Source organism: Aureobasidium pullulans (assembly GCF_000721785.1).
Source record: "Aureobasidium pullulans EXF-150 unplaced genomic scaffold scaffold_3, whole genome shotgun sequence".
NCBI classification, from domain to species: Eukaryota; Fungi; Ascomycota; class Dothideomycetes; order Dothideales; family Saccotheciaceae; genus Aureobasidium; species Aureobasidium pullulans.
This window is the reverse complement of record NW_021941023.1, coordinates 1755806-1775441: the sequence shown is the minus strand read 5'-3', so window position 1 is coordinate 1775441 and position 19636 is coordinate 1755806. Positions and strand designations below refer to the sequence as shown.

Genomic DNA, 19636 nt, shown 5'->3' with positions numbered 1-19636 from the left:
TTTGCAGAGAAACAACCCAATTGTGATCGCAGAGAAACAAACCGTCCCAATATGTGCTGCACTGTAGAACAAGGATAAGATCGCTATCATCCGGAGCTAGCAGCCGAGGGGCGTCAGAAGCGCAAAACCACACGCGCATGCAAATTTGTGCAACTTCTTCTTCAATCCAAACGATCGCAATTGGAAACGCCATTCAGCAAAGATTTGGAGATGGAGTCTTCTCCAGTGAAGATCAGCCTGCCACCAAGGCTTCCACGAATCCGTAAAGACGACTCTTTCAATGAATTGATTCAGAAGCTTGCCAAGTCAGTCGTTGTTCCAACGAAGTCGACCACGCTTACTCACAGCCGCCCAGATATTTTACCGATCTTGTAGAGAGACCCATCACGTTCGAGGAGTTTCGTACTACGCAAGACCATCTTTTGACCCCATTGGCTCGTCATCTTTTGCACGATGTACACCATCCTGCGCTGGTTGCAGCATTGCTGTAAGGTAAACACGCGTATGGAATAATTCCCGGCTGACATAGTGCTTCGATAGCGTTCTCAAGGGCCACTTCGTCACACTTGAAGCGGAGGAAGACCAAGGAATCTTTGCCGCTAGAGGGTTTGCTTGTGAAGCAGTTGCGACAAGATTTATCATTGGCCTGGCCGACAGGGAGATTATCGACTCGCTCCTTTACGAGCTACAAATTCCTGATGTATCAGATACCGAGACCCGAGCAGTAGACGAAAGTCAACAAGAGTTGCTCTCGCCAGTTACTGAGCAGTCACCTCTTCTAGCACGCTCAAGTTTGCGTTCTCGTGGGAGCTATAGGAGCAGACTCACCATTCCAGAGACTTATGACGGCGCCGAAGACTCTTCTACCGCAACCGATTCCGAACTGGCCGAACAATTTGATGGCCTGAACGCCTTGGAAATTGCAGCTGTGTCCGGAGCAAAGAAGTTCCTTTGTCAGAAGCAAGTCCAAAGAATCATCAACGCCATCTGGACTGGAGATATCATGTTCTGGGCCAAACTTAGCGCTGACACGCAAAAGAAGGCCCAGATCTACCAGCGCAAGTCAATGGATCCGTTCTGTCGACTCCGCGTCCCCATCTATCTCAAGGCCTTTGAGGTTCTGTTCTTCGTAGCGTTCCTGGCGTTCTATTACGCCGTTCTCATGCAGCGTTCGTTCTATTCGGTGACCACAGCCGAGATCTTTTTGTACATTTGGATCGCCTCTTTTGCCCACAATGGTGCGTTCCTGACGGTCACCTTCATCCCAAAAAAACGTACTGACATATTTGCAGAAATTGGAGAGTTCTGGGATGCAGGTACTACAACCTTCTACCTTGCAGATTTCTGGTCTCTCTGGGACCTGTTCGTGATAGGTATTGGAGTTGCATTCTTCATTACAAGTAAGTTTTATGCTTCTCCTTCTCTTCCAAGATACATACACCGTGGGTCAGATCTGTTCACAACTAACATTTCATCAGGAATGATTGGTCTCCACCAAGGAAACGACAGGATCATCGATACTTCTTTCGATATTCTAGCTCTCGAGGCATTGTTTCTAATTCCCAGAATTTGCTCACCTCTGCTATCTCTCAACCCGTACTTCGGTACACTGCTCCCATGTCTTACTGCTATGACGAAGGTATGTTCAAGGACGTCTGATGGTGCCAAAACAACCTCTAACTATTTACAAGGACTTTCTCAAATTTCTTTCGCTTGTGGCGATATTGTACTGTGGTTTCCTGTCAACTTTTTGTCTTCTTGGGCGAGGCCAGTTTACAAGTCGTCAAATGGCGCTGATCTTGACCAAAGTCTTCTTCGGTTCGTCATATCTGGGTTTCGACATCAGTGATAAAATTTCTCCCTACCTTGGTCTCCCACTCATGCTGGTTTTCATCACGTAAGTTTTATGCACTCGCTTACAACAACAGTCATCATGTCCATTCGCAAAGACTCTTTGCTAACAACCAACTCTAGCTTGACACAAATCCTTCTAATCACATCCCTCATCTCGATCCTTTCTAACAGTCTGTCTAACGTTCTCTCGCACGCCAGAGAAGAGTACCTGTATGTCTACTCTGTTTTCGTGCTCGAGGCGTCGACATCAAACAGGCTCACGTACTTTGTTCCTCCGTTGAATTTGTTTTCGCTGGCCCTCAGACCTCTGAGATTGTTCTTGTCTTCCGAGCAGTTGCGGTACAGTCGTATTGTTGTTCTCAAGATGACGCATCTGCCACACGTACTTTTGATCAAATTGTACGAGAATCTGCAAGCCGTCCGCAAAAAGAACACCACATTCGGCCTTGGATCTCCCCGAGGTATTGAAAAACCACCTGGTTGGAGACGATCTGTACTGAACAAGAGGCTCTCGACACGATACCCGCTATTGGCGCCGAATTCGAGACCGGACAATCCAGCCGTGGACCAATCGCAGGTTTCGCCGAGCACACAACCTTCGGCCCCTGCAGCTGCCATCGGCGACATAAAGGCCGTGCTCGATCAGCTCACTGTGCAGATTGAGCAGCTCAAGGCTGTTGTCGAAGACCAAGAGCGTCAGCTGCAGGCAAGCAATGATTGAGCCACTGCACAGTACCCGCGCGGTACCAGAGTTGCGACATAGCTAAAAGGAGCGCTTTGAGAGGGCAGTATGGACCTGGGCGTCAACATGACTTGCGTGATTGACTCGAACTGAATTCAGAAAGCACAATGTGTTGAAATAATGGGGCTCAGAGCACGGATTAGGGGGAACTGCCGATCCAACCATGGGACCGAGCCTGGGTTTGAGACGCGGGTTAGATAGTGGGTGGTTGATTGGCTCGAACCAGACCGTCGGGTCGATGGAGACGCTACTCGGTAGCCGCCATCCGCAGCCGAGAATCGAGAAATGCAAGTATTGACGGCAGTGCAAAAAGCATGAACGAAAATGATGACAATTTGAGCTATCAACGCTATCAACGCAGATTGACGGAGATCCAGGCGTCCCTAGAGAGAAATGTCAGGTGCATGTTTTGAATGCTCAGAGCTTGGCAGAAACCATGCCCTCGGGTCCATTGCCTCGAGGTGTTGGTCTCGATGCGGGATTTGAACAAAAGATCTTCTCACATTTAGATGTAGGTTGCGCCTACTTCTTCAAGTCCATAACCGCTTCTATCCTTTAGGTTTCACTGCACCGCCCCTGCCGTCAAAAAATAGTATGTGAAGACTTCTCGAAGCGCTCAATTGGTGTTTTGATAGTCGACATCACATATCTAATCACACCGTACAGGATATGTAACTAGTTCATCGCCCTCACAACTTTCACCATGCAACATCATTATCACTGGAGTATGGTTGAACCTAGCATCGGTCACGGTTCTGATCCCTATTACCATCCTGGATATCCATTAGAGGACCACCGTGTATTCGAGTCTGGGCATTGGCGAAGCCCTGTCGAAACTGGTAAACACCACTGGACAGAATTACCCCAACCAGTACACGCTGGACCTGCATACCCGGAATTTCCTAGTCCATTGGCTTCTAGTTCTGGGTTGCACAGCTTTGGTCCGCCGATCTTGAAGCAAGAGCAAGACACAACATCAGACTGCAAATGGTCACCTACCCTAACGAACTCGAGCCTGATATCAAACACCTCATCACTCCCGATATTACCCTCAATGCCATTGGCGGATTGCACTGCACATGTGACTGGAGTCGAGAGTCCTGTGTTCTGGCCAGCATGCAACCAGTTTTACCACGTGCCTGATCACGCCAGCAATCAACTGTCACCCTTCTGGCACGACACCCGGGTAAAGACCGATGAGAGCATGTCCATGTCATGCTCTAACAGTAGGCCAGCGTCTTCCGAAGAGCACCGCAGGCGGCCCCAGCATCCAGAGGCCGAAGTGCAGGCATTGCTAGACAGACCTAAAAGAGTGAAGACAACAGCAGAGAATGCAAGATTTTACTGCAATGAATGCGACAAGGGATTCCAGCGTGTCTATAACCTGCGTAGCCACATGCTCAAGCATGAAGCTTCTCGGGAGAAGATTCAATGCAGCCAGGCTGGTTGCAACAAGAGTTTCGACAGGAAAACCGATCTTGGTCGCCACAACCGCAGCGTACATTTGCATCAACGAGATCACAAATGTGTTCTTTGTGGCAACTTGTTTGCACGCAAAGACACACTGGTCAGGTAAGTCTCGCTTAAGAAAATATCATTTCTTCACAGCCTGCTGACCAGATTTGGCAATACAGACACATCGAGGGCAGCTGCTCGAAACGAACAGGAGTGGACCGCAAGCGACCCAAGGATTCGTCGACACCAACAATGGTCGACGTGAACGCCGACGAGTGCTGATACCAATGACTCGCGCGGTTGAGTCTTGAGCAGAGCATTCTTTCTGGACAGTTTAGGGACATGGCAATTCGTTCAACCACGTCTAGCACACTAGCTGCAGGTGCCTAAGCGCGGACGTATGCACAGGTGATGAGAGCGCCAACGAATGCCGATCCTGACTCGCGTGTATATTGTGTTGATAATTGGGTGTGGATGTCTCTTTGATGAAATTGATACTGGCAAACCAATCAGCATGTCACTCCCAACTTCGTAAGCGGAGACGTTGCGTGGAGATAGGCAAGTCGGCTTTGTTGAGCTGAGTGAGGTAGAAAAAGGGGAGGCGTGTAATTCAGGCACTGCCGGGCAGATCTGCAAGTAAAAGTCGATATTCCCGGTTGTTTTTTGTCTGAATTGCGTAAGATGATCAGGTCTTGGACACCAAAAATTATAGACTGAGGAATGAATCAAGGTGTCAGGAAAGAGTGACACTCTTCGGAAGTTTCATGATATGCACGGGACCATTGGGTGTAAACCCTGGAGCCGAGAGGACAGGGTCCAAACGTTGAGTGCTCGGCACCAGAGGGATTGACTTTCTGAACAGGCGGGGGTGATTTCTCACCGGATCAAAGTTTATTACTCTATTCAAACCACAGACCATAATCTACTATCGTGCACACTGCACATAGACGTGGAGCAGACAAGCCTACGGAACAGTTCCGCTTCAGTCTTCATGCTGTGAGTGGGGGCTTGCGACGAGGTTGGTGGATCCATCGCGCCGTTTCTCATTCAAAACCTGGATTCAGCTATGCAGGCTGATGAGACGCTGCACATGGATAGAGTAATCAAGGCGCAAAAGTGAGACCTGCATCTGTTTTCTTAGACCAAGACAGCCATCTGTTCATCTGTCCATCTCTCCACTCAGCTCTAGCACAGACAACTGTTCCAGCACAGAGAAGTGGATACTGTCGACTATCGACTGCCGGCGTCAAGTCTCTGGTGATCCATCGAGCCAAGTAGCGAGACTAGGCTGCTACACAGATCGGGAAGGCAGCAATCGCATGATCGTGCATTACAGCTTCCCACAAGCCGCGCCAGGTCGGGCACTACTCGACGGTTTCCCAATATCGAAGTTGCATAATCTGTAGCTCAATAGCGCAATTGCTTGATAGTTCTGTGATTAGGATCGCGTATTCGGCACATGACATAAGCCTTTGATGCGCAGTCCGGTCGTAAACTTATTGCATCTCTCACTTCGGTTATGCTATAGCTGAAGGTTGGATCTTGACTAGATAGACCGCATAAGCGAGGTTCGGACCAGACATGTGATGGTCATGCGTATGCATATGCCTGATTAGACAAGAGGTTTGATACAAGTACATTTGGATTGTGCTACAGAAGAGGTATTGATGATTTTCAGAAAGATAGTCGTGGGTATTTAAAAGCAATCAGAAAAGTAGAATGAGCCAGGATCCATACTTGGATTGGGTTTAGCAGCCCAGGTCTCACAGGAAGTCACCGCTGCCGAAGTTGTTGAAAGGGTTTGGCGGACCACCAAAGCCCGAGGGACCTCCGGGACCAACGGGATCGTACCTGCTGCCTGGGGGTACTTGAGGATCATAGCCGTTTCCGCGACCTCTCGGATCGTGGAAGTCAGGTAGGGTTGGGTGCATACCGCCGCCGCCAAATCCGGGGTTGGAGCCACCGAATGGGTCTCGAGGGCCGAGGCCTTGAGGATATAGATCTCTGTCCCCGATATTACCAAAGCCAGGACGGCCGCCGCCCATGGGCCGAAGAGGTCTGTTCAGATCGTAAGGGTCTTCGAAACCGGGTGGAGGGAAGTCTCCGTATGGGTGTGGACGCGGCGGTTGTGCAAGAGGGTCGTGGAAGGGCTGGGGGCGAGCAGGAGGTTGATAATCGTCGCGAAGAGGGTCGTGGTGGGGAAGGTCGGGCTCTCTACCGGGCTGGCGAGGAGCGGCGGTTTCGCTAGAGGGTTGGCGAGTAGACTGAGAGGCAGATTCTTGATAGCCTTCTTTCTGGAGGGAGGGTATGAGTTTCTGCACAATGTTGATGCGCATGAGGGAGCCGTAGTCTGAAAGACGTCCGTTGGATATGAAGAGGTTGAAGAGGCCTCTAGCGTTGGGTTCGGACAAGGTGAAGGGAAGTGAGGCTTCAGAAGTGTAGTCGGCAACCTTGACATCCAGTGTTGCAGTCTTGTCATCTCCTAGACCCATGGCCATTACGACAGCTTTTGAGCCCATGCGGTTGATCTTGAGCAGGTACTCCATGGATGACTGGGTGTGGGCGTATCGGAAAGCGTAGTTGGGAGCGTTTGCGTTCCACGCGGTGGGCAGACGAGGGGGGTGGTCTACAGTGATACGGTCGTCGTCGCCGAGGCCAACCAGGCGGAAGCCGACGGCCAGCATGGAAGCATGGCTTGCTAGAGCTACGGCATCGAAAGAAGTCTTGATGTGCGGTGCACCATCTTCAGGCAGCGTCGAAGCCATGACGCTGGCCAGCGAGTCTGCCGAGAGGACGTTGCCTACTAGCGTCATGTTGGTGAGTCTTTTGACAGCTATCGGTGATGTTTGGGACGTCTGGAGAAGAGGATGAGAGTGGTGGTAGCAAGCTGATGATGTGACGGGTTTACTACTCGTGGGTGATGGTCATGCAGAATAATAAATCGTGGAGGGACCCAAGTCGATGACGATGATCGACAGCGGGACCAGCCGCTGCACTAGGCCGCGCAACATGGTTGGCTAGATGTAATCCCTCAAAGCAAAAGGCATCTTGACCGTGGGTCACACTTTCTCTATTCTCTGTCAAGGGTGCAGCATAGTGTTGGGCTGCCATCTACTTGTTTCGTGGAACGTGATGTTCAAGACTGCATCGAAAGCATAGGTTCCGGATGGTTCAAAGGTCATGTAAACAACCCCGCATGTTCGTTGTGTCTATTCGCAGGCAGTCGGGCTCTGGGTCCGCCAAGTCGGAGGACATGAAGATGATCAGCCCGTGCTCACAGGCAGAGGAGCAGACTCTCTTGATGCCTTGTCTTTGGCCCAACTTGTGTCGACGTGCACTCTCTCGGCGCCTTGTCTTTGGTCCAACTTGTGTCGACGTGCACTCTCTCGGCTCAGCTGGTCATGGTCTCATTTTAATGGCTGTTTGAGACGAAGACACGAGCCAGCCCGGAATGTCCGCTAACTCGTCCTTGGTGCCGTCGTCGTCGGACCTGCTGCTCCTCGTGCCCCGCCTGGCGCGCAACATGGTCCATCTGGCGCAACGCTTCCTGCCCGATCAGAACATGTCAGCTATGGCGCCTGACGCTACGCCATCGCAACTGCTCAACATGACGGCCTCGCTCGTTCAGCAGCCTGTCACCTCGGCTGCCGCCCCTGCCGCTGCCGCTACCGCTTCGACCCAAGCCTCCTCGACTGGCTTCATGTCCTATCTTACTTTGCCCTGGGCAGACGGAATCAAGGGCTTCGGCGGCATGTTCGCCTACATCGGTTCTCGCTGGGCCCTGGCTACCTTTGCCATCGTGCGACCCACTCTCACCCATCTCATCTCCATGCGCTAAATCACTTGTTCCAGTCCATCTTTCTCAACCGCACCCATTTCTACGCTTCGTCTCGCCAGAACTTGAACCCCCGCTGGCATACCCGCCTACTGCTATACTCCGGTCCCGTCTTGCTTCTCTCGTACCACGTTTTGTGCATTCTCCAGACTCTCAAGTGCCAAACCTCTCCCGACTATCCCCTGTTGCGATATGGAGACCCCAACAAGAACCTGGCAATCAATTTTGGCGGAGATGGTGGCTTTGTGCACCACTTCAGCTCCAGTCTTTTGTTCTGGAAGTCCGATGCCGAATGCTGCCGCGCAATGAACATGTCTCTGCAGGACGACAAGTTCCTCGATGTCATGGGTTCCTTCTCGTTACTTTGGCCTCTGTTCCTGACTCTCTGCTTCAGTCAGTTTATCGAAACGCTAAACTGTGCTCTCCAGGGAAGACAACCTTTACCCGAGACCGGAATGACCACCTTTGAGCATTCTCTGGCCTTTGCCGAGTCGGAAGCCATGCTCACCAATGCTCTCGGCCTTAGTATATTTGGCCCAGCCGACTCGACCTCTCGCTCGAACGCCGACGTCTCTGATGCCTCGGATATTTCCTCTGTATTGTTGACCAAGTCTATGGTTCTGCAGCGTCTCAATGTTCCCTCAGAAGTCTTGCTCATCGCCCTCATTTCGTGTCTGAGCCATATAAGCAGTGCCGTGCTTGCCATCACCGGCCGGAGACACCAGCTTCGCCTTGTCAATACGGCTATATGGGCTATGTGCTACATGACCGCCTTTTGTTGGAGCCTTGTCAATGCGCTTTCTAGCCCTCTTGGCCCGCATGATCTTGGTATTATCCGCTTTCCTACCGTGTGTATCATTGGTTTTATCCCTCATATGCTTATCATCCTGGGCATCATGGTTTGTTCACTCATCTATGGCGTGGCCTTGTTGCTAAACGCCCTGTCACTTCCGCCCCATGCGCCGCCAAATCCTTCCATCAAGGAGCGCTTCTCTATAGCTTTCAACAACATGCAAGCCAATGTCCAGTTCTCATCTGTTTCCTCAATGAGGCTGAGTTGGACCGAGGACTTTTACACGGTTCTGCTCAAGATAGGTTTCAATGTCCTCACGGCCGCAAGTGAGTCTGTGTTCCTAAATGAAGGAAGCAAGATCCAGATCCATGCCATGACTTGGCTCGAGGAAGAGCGGATCCAGGAGTTCACGTCCATGTTGGAGGACCGTCGCCGAGCAAGTCTTATACCATCCGAGTTGCTTGATGAACGCATCGCGAAAGGCTTGAGCTTTACGGACCACAAAACCATGCCTTCAAGATCAGGGTTTGCGACGGAGCGAAGGTCTAAATCGTCTGCGGATACTGCTAGTAGGGGAACTATCAACAACGACAATGGACTTGGAATCGCAGAACGCCGGGGTCGATGGCAGCTCAGTTTTGAGTTTATGAAAGGATTGCTCTTGCTACTTGTCAGCATCAACGGTCGTCTTGCCTTGTCATGTCTGTCGATGCTGGGCATTGAGAGAGTACCGAACTGGCTCACAAGAGCCGCTGACTACAGGCGGTCACCTGCTTCTGCATCGACAAAGCAACGAAACGGCCAACAAGCATCAACACCAGACTTTTGGCTTGTCTCAGAGCGAGGCGTGCTGTCGTTGCCAGAAGATGGCAATGTTGACGTTGAAGACGAGATGCGTAGAAGACTACGGGCTCAAGGTCTTCCTGGTGCCGGTATTGCAGAAGATGCTGTCGACGACGATCTTTATCAATGGTGGAAGCGTGGAGGGTGGTGGGGAGATCTTGACAACAGCGGAAGCTACGAAGCTCGAGAGCAGGACGATGACACGACTAGCATGATATCCATGTCGACAAACGCCCCAAGCGAAGCGGACTCGGAAGAGGACAGTGGCAGAAGAACACCCACCCAAGAAGACTACATTCGTAGTCGAGAGCAGAGCCCTTCCGGTCTAAAAGTAGCCGACCTGGCACGACTGCTGGATCCAAAGACAACAGCGGACAGAGAGGAAGCTCAGATGCTCGCCCGCCACCTCCAGAGCGAGCAACCCATGACCCGCTCACAATACCGCCGACGTATGAATCGTGACAAAGCGAGAGTGTTGGACACTCCATACCTCGAGTCGGCATTCAAAGAAGGTACCGATGGCGCCATGAGCACAGCCGCAGAAGCAGAAACACTAGAGAAATTCCTCCTCGAGCGACGACTGACTAAACGTCAGCAAGAGCCGGAGGGAGGTGCCGGATCGTGGGACTCTGGCGCAGAAGGCATGGGGTCCAGTGGGCCTCAGTGCGTCGTCTGCCAGAGCAGTCCTCGTGTAATTGTTGCATGGCCCTGTGGCTGTCTCTGTGTTTGCGATGAATGCAGAGTTGGCGTTGCTACTCGAAACTTCACAAAATGCATGTGCTGCAGGACGAAAGTGGTGGCATTTTCCAGGCTGTTTGTTCCGTAGATGTGACTTCTGTCTTTTCCGAGCGTACATAGCGAGCAATCTCTCATTACCACCCTTGTTTCGAGCCGAAGGTATCTTCCACTGCTTCAAGTATTTTCCCAATCTTGGGCATCACGTGCGATGCTCGGGGTGTGTAATATTGACACCAGGCTCTGGTGTAGCCTGTGTCGAGCAGACTGACAATGCTGCTCACACCGAACACGGGCGAAGAGTGGAGCATAGACAGGCGCTGTCCTGAAAACATGGCGGGCGATAATCACGACCCTCAGCAAGGACACCAGCCATATTGGGCTAGCTCCACGCGTGACCTCTCGCAAAGCGCGCAACTTCTCGCACGTCAGAGTGATCAAAACGAGAAGCATGAGAGACCAAGAACGAACGAAGAGTCATCTTGAGAATAATGTCGATGTCTACTACTTCTACCGCTCCATCTACTGCGCTCTTCCTTTGCCCTTCTTCGTACGAATTGATAGAGCAGGGAACTCCTCACGAGTGTCTGCCTCTGCTTCTAGTCTACTTTGCTCTTCTGCAAGACTTAACTGTAAAGCGAATTCCAAATCCGACATTTCTCTGTTGTTGCTGCCTTCTGCTGCTTCTTGCTCTTCGAAAGCCTGGTAATCCTCGTACGCTTCGAACTCTGCTTCTTCTTGCTCTTGAAGGCGTTTGGCTTCGTCTTCTGCAAGACTGAGGCGAATTGCTTCTGCGATTTCAGGATCCATTTCTGCGTCGTCGACGGGCGTGGGCTGGTCGCTTCTGTCGTTGGTGGTCGGAAAGCTTGGTTCCTTTGCTCGGTCCTTTGCGAGTGCTTCTTCGCTGAGCATTTGAGCGTAGGCCAAGATTTCATCTTCACTGGCATCACTACCCAGCAATTCTGTTCCAAACCTGCCTGCGAGGTGCTCGGCTTGCTTGGCCTGTTGAACACTTTCTCGTTCCAGTTCGAACTGTTCATTGGCGATGAAGCCTTTGATGTTGCCTCGACCGACATTGGCAAATCGGTCATTAGCAACATTGGTGCCTCGATCGGCACGTCTGAGTCGTCGCTTGTGTGATTTGTACTGGTCTGCTGCAGACGAGCTGAAGCTCCAATAGCGTAGATATGTTCCGACTGAGACCATGCCTCTCAGTACCGTCGGGTCGGGATCAAGACAGATCGCTCCAGCTGCAAACAGGTTGATCCCTACGCCTTGGGGAGACGCCTGTGCTTGCACCAGTCTGCGTCTTGCCTTGAGAGCATGGCGTGAGTGCAGTGTCTTCACAGGAGCAGCGCTGGAAGCCAGGACGTCCCAAGCTTGGACAAGTCCGTCATTGCCACCTGATACAAGGTATAGAGAGGATAGGGCGATACAGGATATCTGTGGCGAGTCCGTGTGTATGATTCGTACTGGCTCCAGCGTGTTGACTGCATCTGTTGAGCTTGGGAGCGATGCTCTTGCGTCCCAGACCAAGACGGTGCCCATCAGAGTGCCGACAGCAATGAGTCTGGCTCGCTGTCCGGGGACGTCCGAAGAAGAAGATGGACTGCCGGACTTGGATAAAGGTGTCATGCTCGGAGATGACACTGTTGACTGGCCTGAAAAATTCAGAAGCGGATCTTCCGAGGCTGTGAGGGTTGCAAAGGTCGAGCCATCCATAGCGTGAGCTGTAATCTGTACCGATTTCAAACCACCAAAAGAAAGGGCAGACACCCTCCACTCCTCCGTCGAGCGAAGAGTCGTCCTGTTCGATTCTTGATGTTGCACGCTGGCTAGTGACAGACCGTATGCGAGATCAGGGGTTGTAGAAGACAGAGGAGGCGATGATCCACCGAAGATAGACGACTTGGGTTCAGGGGGCGTCGTGGTAGATATGGACTGCGGCTTTTTCGTCTCAGCGTCGACCTTGTGCTCTGTGTCAGCGATTTTGAGTCGCGCGAAACGTTTGGCCGAGGCGATGGAGTCGTCGTCCAGACCACATTCAAAGACGAAAACAGCTTCTCCAGCTTGGTTTTCGTCGTCTCCTGCAAAGTCGACCTCCAAAACCCTACGCATATCCCATCCTAAACAACTTCTCTGGAAATCCTTGGGTTTGCGATTGATATAGTCTTCGATCTCCCTTGTCTCTCCTTTGATCTGCTCCTCACTCAGATACATGCCATCCCAAGAGGATCGAGGAGAATAGCTGCCATCTACATGAGAATTACTGTAAGGATTGGGCCGGGCGGAGCGCCTGCTGGGTTCCGCCAGATTCCAGTACACGGATCGTCCGGTTGACCAAGCAAGGCGCTCTTTAGATTCGTCGTCCAGTCTTACAGCTTTGTCGCTAGTGCTTCGCTTGGGTAACTTTGTCAAGTAGAAGATTTCACCCAACGCGTTAAGCACGACTGCCCATATCCTGTTCTCGCCCTGACGTTTCACTGAATAATGCTCGTCTATCGCAATGGCAATGATAGGTACTCCTGGACTTAACACCCAGCGCGCCGTGATCTCGCCTCGACTAAAGCGTTGGTCGCGAGTTCCAAGGGGCCCCAAGCTGTATGAAGTAAGAACACCGAGAGAAGAACCAGAAATCAGTCCTATCAAGCCGTCGGTGAGGGAAGGTATGGTTGAAGACTTGGCGATCCAAACGCTACAAATGGCCTCCTGAACAGGCAACAATTGTGGAATCCCCAAAGCTGGCTCAGAGACGCCGCTAGAGGGCGTCAAAAAGTGGCCGCGCATCTCCTCAGAGAAACGATAGTAGACAAAGCCGCCGGGTGAGCCTTCCCCATGGACCATTCCATATGGCTGACTGACGTCCATGGAGTTAGGTACTCCGACGACGTTTCCAGGCCCGAGGCCGTATAGGGCATCACCAGGGAAGCGGTCAGAGAACTGGAGAAAGGTGTTTGGATCGCCCAGTCCCCATGAATCGACCTTCTCGGTGGTGGGATCACTGCTTCCGGCCGTGCCTACATCGTCGGCGCCGTGGACAAAGCGGGGAGGTCGCTTGTTGAGAGCGGTTCCCCCAAAGGTTGCATGCAGGTGGTTTATAGTGGTGAACATCTGAGAGTTGTACTCGACGATGGGCAAAGCCACTGGGGGTTGGCCGAGACGGGCTTGGGCAGGAGAGACGGTCGGCTGAACCGGCTTACCACGAGCAAGAGATCGCAGCAGACGAGTGCGTAGGATGTATTCGCTTCGCCACGATGCAAGAGCAGTGACACGGGTAAAAGCACGACGCTCAACGCGGAAATCGTCGAGCTGCTCGTCTTCATCGTCGTAGTCGCTGGGATTGAGGGAATCTGGACCGCGAAAGAAACGTGAAAAGGCAGTCCTCCAGGCATGAGGAGTGGTGACGAGATCGTGGAAACGGCGCGAGACGAGCGAAACAGCGTACAGGTCCTGGGGAGAGAGGTGGGCAAGTGCATGTGTCAAGATTTCGTTAGGCAAGTCGGCAATAGGGGAAAGCTTGTCGCCCGGCTTTCTTGCTTTCTTGACCACTGCGAAAGCAGGACCTTCTGTCTTTTTTCTAGATGGCGAGGCAGCCGAGGCGTTTTCATACTCGGTGATGCGATTGCGCGACGCTGAAAAGGCACTGCGCGAAGGACTCAGTCGTCCAGGCGTAGAAGGAAATTGTCCATGATCAAGCAGACTGACGCCTCCACCGTAATAGGCTGCACTCGCGCCTTGTTGCTCTCCATGGTGGTTGTCGGACGTGGATTCGGCGGGGCTGCTGGATTCGACGTATGGCTGTGGGACAGAGGTGGGAGACTGTGCGTGCATAAAACTGTCGGAGGAGTGATTCGAGGAAGGGTATGACCGAGCCAGCGATAGCGGTTCAGTCAGTCGGATTTGGAAAAGGGGCCTGGAGAAGGTTTCGTCGTGTTTGGTCAAATCTGGTCGCGGTCCAAGTCCGTGATGGTGATGATGGTGAGGGGCAAATCCACCTTCGGCCATTCCAAGCTCCGCCTTCCCCCTTCGTCATCACCCATCACGTGGAGTAGCAACAGTTCATCTTCACCAAGAAAGTCAAGTCTTGAAGCGATATGAGGCAAGTAAGGGTGGCACATTCGAGGCCCTTTCGCGTTTGGCTATTTCGCTGTTGGCTATTTCGCTGTTGGCTTTCCCCCTAATTCTCATTCCGACCTTCACCTCAACCAGCTGTCAATTGTACAAAAGAGAAAAGCGGCGCCCATGTTGGTATATTTGAACAAATGAAACAGAATAGGAAATGAGCAGTAGAAGTATGCATGCAAGTATCTGTTTTGCCCTATGGGGACTTTCATAGATCATCGTCGACGTCGATGGCGTCTGGGTTGGCTGCCATTTGCTGCGGCGCAGCAGCTGCACCTCTGTTACCTCCTTCCGGCCCACTGCTTGCTGCAACGAATCCAGTTGGTGCCCGTGCCTGGCGCTCCAGCGCTGCCATGGCGTCTGTCTTTTGGGTATTGTCGTCTTCATTGTCATCGTCTGCGACTGGCGGTTGTTGACTGCGAGCGATAGCTTGAGAGGCAATGAAGCTGACGTCGGTACTAGTAGATGGTTAGCTTATTTGTGGACCTGTGAGTTGATGAGGTTGATACGTACTTGTATTGTGCTTGGACGCTGCGCTTGATCCGAAGCATATCCTTGAAAGTGTCCTCGTTTCCATGCTGCACTTCGAAGCTTTCCCATCTCTGCCAGAATCCAGGCTCCCTTCTTGGATCGCAGAACTGACTGGCATGTCCGTAAATTGCTCTGGCACGATCGATCTCGCCCAGTCGTCTTTCCATCTCGGCAAATTTGAGACACATGTCTTTTGCTTCGCTGTCCGGTAATGCGGCAATCGCCCGTTCGTATATAGAACGTGTTGAAGTAAGACCAAAGTTCGAGGCTGATTTTGTGATGTAAAAGTTGAACATCTCCAAGCGATCTTCATCCGAGACAGCTCGTGTTGCTCGCTCGTAGATGCGCATCGCGTGACGAGCCAAGCCGCGTTCTTCTTCTAATTGACCGTACATAAGATATAGCACTTTGGCGAACTTCGGGGGGCAGCCTTCGACTGCTTGTTCGAAAAGGTCTCGCAACCTCTCAATACTGATCTTCCGGTCGACTGCTTTTTGAAGGTAAAGATTCCAAAGTTCGAAAGCCACAGGGTATGAGAAAAGATCCAGACCCCTTTCGTATACCTTGAATGACTCCTCAAAGTATTTATTCTCCTCGAGTAGATTGGCATAGTTGACTACTGTCTGAGGAGTGGCGATACGTAGCTCAAAGATACGCTCGTACACCTTGCGTGTCTCGTCCAAGGTGCTGACAGACTCGACAAGGTCAACGTAGAATGACCACAGCTTCCAGCTCTTGTGGACTCGCTGTTGAGGACTGAGAGTCTCGTCAAAGTAATCAACCGTGCTCCTTTTAGGTGCTTGGGTGGCCTTGGCCATTATATCGACGGCGCGGTCGAAGTTGTCGTTACGCAGTTCCATCTCGGCCCATTCGACCCACATCTCAGCGAGTTCGTTGACAGACTTGAAAGGTACCTTGACGGCCTTTTCCATGATGATCCTGGCATTACGTAGATCGCTGCGCTCCTCGTAGAACTTGGCGTAGTTCGTCCAAAGAGTGTGATACCTTCCGATGGCTTTCTTGGGGTGAATTGCAGCAATGGCGTTGGTATATGTGTTGACGACCTCACGTTTGTTGTCGCCCCAGAGCGCAACCCTCTTCTCCCATTCGTTAACACTGTTGGGGTTTTGTCGTAGCAGAACATCGTTCAGGAGGAAGGGCCGACGGTCCATAAGCTGTTCGAAGCGCATCATGCGGATATCAAGTTCAAGATCGGCATTTTCATCAGGCGTGCTCTTCTCGGAGCGAGCCTGAGCCTCGTCCATTTTGATTCCAATCAAGGCTTCCTCGGCTTCGGCGTAAGTATCAAAGACGATGGAGAAGTCACGCACAGTCATGACTGTGGTAATACCTTCCTCGAAAACGTCCCTTGCGCGCTCGTAGTCACCCTTGTTGATCCAGTATCTGGCTAGGCCAACCCACAAGATACCTCTCTGATCCGGGAAGCGTAGTATACCGCTGCGGACTATACGATCTACATGGATACCAGTGTCTTCGCCGGTTCGGACCTGACGGGCGTGGTCGATGATAAGCTCCAGCATTTCGGTCCAGAACTGGAAAGGGCCCTTGGCTTCCTTGCTGCGAAAGCGGGGGTTGTTGAGAATGTCCATGTATCTGACAACAGCGTCGGTGTATTGTTTTTGATCAATGAGGATGTCGATGAAGTCTTCGGCGTGCTCCGGATGGATCTGCATGTAGCGGCGCCAGACCTTGATGGCAGTTTCTCCAGAGGCAGATGTAGCAAAAGGACGGTATAAAGCCCATATCCGGTTGTGCTGAGTGATGGGAAGGGCTCGTAGTGCGCGGTCGAAGGTGCGGCGGGTCTGAGTGATCCTGGGTTGTTTGCAGAGGAAGGTAAGGTACATCTCCCAGATACGAGGCATCTTGTTGAGCAGAACGAGGGCCCTTTCGAACAAGGCATTGACCTTCTGGTATTCGGTGGCATGGCGGGCGGGATTGCGAGAGCGCAGATGGGTCACGCGTAGGTCGAGGTACAACTTCCATAGCTTGTAGCTGCGTGGGAGCGAGTTGCAGGCGCGTTCCAGCACAAAGGCCTGGTCGAGCAGCGAGCCGGTCTGGCGTTTGAAGTTTGCATAGTCGAGCCAGGCGCGGATGTTGGCCGGGTTGCGCAGGATGTCCTGCTCGTAGATGACATCGTTGTCGGTGACGAGGTACAGATGCGAAGCTGCCGACATGTCGAGGAGCACACACACGACGCAGCAGGCCTACTAGCGACGGCGGTAGAGGCGACAGAGAAGGGGATGCGACCGAGGCGTGGCCGGGTTTGGCGAGGCAGACAGCAGCTGCTGCTCAAGTCGGCTGCTTCAACTTTCTGTAACTGCCCAAACTCGCGCGCGCCTTGGCGCTCGCCGGAGCAACAACGAACGTCATGCGGCTAGCGGGCATACCACCCAGCTGCTCTCCTGCTGCCGTCTTGAGATAACAGCCACGCGCATTTCTCTCATTCACCACACAAGCGGCCGACAAAATGTCTGCTGCAGGAGTACGTCCCTGGACTGTCTACATCTATACTGTCACTGACAGACCATCCACAGAGAGAGGCCGTATTCCCAACCCGGCAGTCGCTGGGTTTAATGAAGGGCAAACTGAAGGGTGCTCAAACCGGCCACGACTTGCTGAAGCGCAAGAGCGAGGCTCTGACCAAACGTTTCCGAGAAATCACCCGCCGTATCGACGATGCAAAACGCAAGATGGGCAGAGTCATGCAGATTGCTGCCTTCTCTCTGGCCGAAGTCAGCTATGCCATTGGAGGCGCTGGAATTGGCTACCAGATTCAGGAGTCCGTCCGCTCAGCTAAATTCCGTGTTCGTACCCGCCAGGAGAACGTCAGCGGTGTCTTCCTTCCTCAATTCGAGAGTTTCCAGACCGAGGGCAACAACGACTTTGGCCTGACTGGTCTGGGCAAGGGAGGCCAACAAGTCCAACGTTGTAGGGAGACTTATGTTAGAGCTGTCGAGACTCTAGTAGAGCTTGCCAGTCTGCAAACTGCTTTCGTCATCCTCGACGATGTCATCAAGGTTGTCAACCGAAGAGTAAACGCCATGTATGCCTACCCTTTCCACCTGTACTACCGAGCCCTCAACTGACCTCTCGCAGCGAGCACGTCATCATCCCCCGCACAGAAAACACCATCAAGTACATCAACTCAGAGCTGGACGAGCTGGACAGAGAAGAGTTCTTCAGACTGAAGAAGGTATCAGGCAAGAAGGAAAGAGATGCCCAAGCAGAGGAGGCCGAACGTCAAAAGGCGAAGAAGGCCGCCGAAGAGAAGGGCGCCGACCCATCAGCCGACGATGGACCCCAAGACATTCTGGGAGGAGGAGAGGATAATGAGGATGTCATTTTCTGATTCATTTGCTTTTGCTACTTTGAGATATCCTTTGCTGCTGCTGTAATTACCAAGCCATTGTACATGTCTAGAAGAACCAGGCCTTTATTGACGCTGGAACGTGACTCTGATGGTGTTGTCGCCTAGTGACATGCCGGCCGTGGCCTCTTTGGCACTAATGGCTCCGTCTTCTGCTTCGTACTCGACGAAAGCAATACCTTTACGGCCAGGTACAGTACGGACCTCTTTGAAGCCGGGGAAGCGCGAAAAGATGGCTGTAAGCGCATCGACTCCGTAATCCTCGGGTACCTGTCTGATGAACAGAATCTTGTTTGGCGGCAGGTATTCATCGGGCACGACTCCCGCACCGGCGCCGGATGTGCCCTTGAGGCCAGCACCACGTGCTGTCTTGGGTGCGCGTTGAGCAGCTGCTTCGGGTTCTGGTGCACCTTGTGCTGGTCGCTTGAGGTTCTTGGCTGCTTCGGCTGCTTCGAGGGCTTGTTTGCGTTCTGTTCCTGATTGTCAGCGCTCCGACGACGCGTGTTGTTCAATATGATGGCAAACCCACCCTTCTCGGCCTTGCGATGACGCTTGTGTTGTTCGAACTCCTCGGATGTTCCTTCTCTTTGCACAGTTGCATCGCTCCTTGTTTTTGCAAAATCCAGCGACATGGATTGGCCGTACAACTCGAATCCGTTGACTTCGTCGATGGCATTCTCAGCAGACTGGACGCTGTCAAAGACGATGAAAGCCTGTCCTTTGCGCTTCAAGCTGGACTTGGCAACAATGTCGACAATGGTTCCATATTCTTCGAAGATCTCGCGCAACGACTCGATCAGCTGGGGGATCTTGATGCGCTCCGACAGGTTCCTGGCCTTGATGACGCTACAGTTAGTTCGGCCATCTTACGAACAGATGCTTTGGGCTGTGACTTCAGCACATACGTAGACACTGCTCTCAAGTTAGTTACGCTCTTACGCTTGTTCGTACGAAGTGCAATGTACGAACGTTGCGTTTGGCGCGGTTCCTTCGTCGATTGTCGCCATTCTGAATGTTGCGCAATCGAAGAATGTATGATTTGGTACCTTGGTTTGGAGCGTAGCGCGCAGCGATCAAGTTGATGGATGCGCCGGGGAAGCAGGCCGGATATCCGAGATATAACCGGGCTGCCAGGTCTAGCCGGATTGGGAACATATCAATGACTACATCATCGAATCTCACTTGGAACGATTTGTTGTTTCAATCCTTTGCGAATATACCCAGGCCTGCTCTTCAACAGACTTCATTACGAGTCTTGTCTCGGCAACACAATGAGTCCGTCTGCCTGGCAAAGGGCCAAGATCACCCTCCAGATCAGTCACGATTATAGCGTTCCTC

At 52.2% G+C, this 19636-nt stretch overlaps 8 protein-coding genes across 8 annotated transcripts; 4 read left to right on the top strand and 4 right to left on the bottom strand.

The window, feature by feature from the left end:
• Positions 1-13: 13 nt before the first annotated feature.
• On the top strand, positions 14-3000 carry M438DRAFT_395073 (uncharacterized protein). Its single transcript, XM_029909193.1, has 7 exons — positions 14-305; positions 356-487; positions 541-1238; positions 1293-1400; positions 1479-1639; positions 1692-1897; positions 1975-3000. Exons 1-7 carry the CDS (start codon positions 211-213, stop codon positions 2573-2575), a joined length of 2001 nt encoding a protein of 666 aa, XP_029764290.1. The 5' UTR covers positions 14-210; the 3' UTR covers positions 2576-3000.
• Positions 3001-3299: 299 nt separating this feature from the next.
• M438DRAFT_362910 (uncharacterized protein) lies at positions 3300-4380 on the top strand (the record flags this gene model as incomplete). Its single annotated transcript, XM_029907611.1, has 2 exons — positions 3300-4168; positions 4231-4380. The coding sequence occupies 2 exons, from the start codon at positions 3300-3302 to the stop codon at positions 4331-4333; spliced, it is 972 nt and encodes a 323-aa protein (XP_029764289.1). The 3' UTR covers positions 4334-4380.
• Positions 4381-5619: 1239 nt separating this feature from the next.
• On the bottom strand, positions 5620-7075 carry M438DRAFT_343188 (uncharacterized protein). Its single transcript, XM_029904925.1, has one exon. The coding sequence runs from the start codon at positions 6862-6864 to the stop codon at positions 5815-5817; it is 1050 nt and encodes a 349-aa protein (XP_029764288.1). The 5' UTR covers positions 6865-7075; the 3' UTR covers positions 5620-5814.
• A 276-nt stretch (positions 7076-7351) lies between these two features.
• M438DRAFT_343187 (uncharacterized protein) lies at positions 7352-10580 on the top strand. The gene is made up of 2 exons (XM_029904924.1): positions 7352-7850; positions 7904-10580. Exons 1-2 carry the CDS (start codon positions 7503-7505, stop codon positions 10346-10348), a joined length of 2793 nt encoding a protein of 930 aa, XP_029764287.1. The 5' UTR covers positions 7352-7502; the 3' UTR covers positions 10349-10580.
• Positions 10581-10779: 199 nt separating this feature from the next.
• On the bottom strand, positions 10780-14088 carry M438DRAFT_267593 (uncharacterized protein; the record flags this gene model as incomplete). Its single annotated transcript, XM_029900196.1, has 1 exon — positions 10780-14088. One exon carries the CDS (start codon positions 14086-14088, stop codon positions 10780-10782), a length of 3309 nt encoding a protein of 1102 aa, XP_029764286.1.
• A 265-nt stretch (positions 14089-14353) lies between these two features.
• Positions 14354-17212, bottom strand: M438DRAFT_291280 (pre-mRNA-splicing factor syf1). The gene is made up of 2 exons (XM_029901740.1): positions 14893-17212; positions 14354-14837 (listed from the first exon to the last, which is right to left on the bottom strand). The coding sequence occupies exons 1-2, from the start codon at positions 17103-17105 to the stop codon at positions 14588-14590; spliced, it is 2463 nt and encodes an 820-aa protein (XP_029764285.1). The 5' UTR covers positions 17106-17212; the 3' UTR covers positions 14354-14587.
• A 186-nt stretch (positions 17213-17398) lies between these two features.
• On the top strand, positions 17399-18280 carry M438DRAFT_332552 (uncharacterized protein; the record flags this gene model as incomplete). Its single annotated transcript, XM_029903520.1, has 3 exons — positions 17399-17413; positions 17466-17974; positions 18028-18280. 3 exons carry the CDS (start codon positions 17399-17401, stop codon positions 18278-18280), a joined length of 777 nt encoding a protein of 258 aa, XP_029764284.1.
• Positions 18281-18364: 84 nt separating this feature from the next.
• On the bottom strand, positions 18365-19305 carry M438DRAFT_332551 (U1 small nuclear ribonucleo protein; the record flags this gene model as incomplete). The annotated part of the gene is made up of 4 exons (XM_029903519.1): positions 18365-18768; positions 18828-19134; positions 19204-19210; positions 19268-19305. 4 exons carry the CDS (start codon positions 19303-19305, stop codon positions 18365-18367), a joined length of 756 nt encoding a protein of 251 aa, XP_029764283.1.
• Positions 19306-19636: the final 331 nt, after the last annotated feature.

What these genes read in the sequence shown, in the direction of transcription:
- M438DRAFT_395073 (XM_029909193.1), top strand. Translation starts at nt 211, where the DNA reads ATGGAGTCTTCTCCAGTGAAGATCAGCCTGCCACCAAGGCTTCCACGA. An exon ending in TTGATTCAGAAGCTTGCCAA is followed by an intron (nt 306 to 355) that starts GTCAGTCGTTGT and finishes ACAGCCGCCCAG; the next exon opens with ATATTTTACCGATCTTGTAG. An exon ending in CGCCTCTTTTGCCCACAATG is followed by an intron (nt 1,239 to 1,292) that starts GTGCGTTCCTGA and finishes ACATATTTGCAG; the next exon opens with AAATTGGAGAGTTCTGGGAT.
- M438DRAFT_343188 (XM_029904925.1), bottom strand. Translation starts at nt 6,864, where the DNA reads ATGACGCTAGTAGGCAACGTCCTCTCGGCAGACTCGCTGGCCAGCGTC.
- M438DRAFT_343187 (XM_029904924.1), top strand. Translation starts at nt 7,503, where the DNA reads ATGTCCGCTAACTCGTCCTTGGTGCCGTCGTCGTCGGACCTGCTGCTC. An exon ending in CCCTGGCTACCTTTGCCATC is followed by an intron (nt 7,851 to 7,903) that starts GTGCGACCCACT and finishes CACTTGTTCCAG; the next exon opens with TCCATCTTTCTCAACCGCAC.
- M438DRAFT_291280 (XM_029901740.1), bottom strand. Translation starts at nt 17,105, where the DNA reads ATGTCGGCAGCTTCGCATCTGTACCTCGTCACCGACAACGATGTCATC. An exon ending in AGCGTCCAAGCACAATACAA is followed by an intron (nt 14,838 to 14,892) that starts GTACGTATCAAC and finishes ACCATCTACTAG; the next exon opens with TACCGACGTCAGCTTCATTG.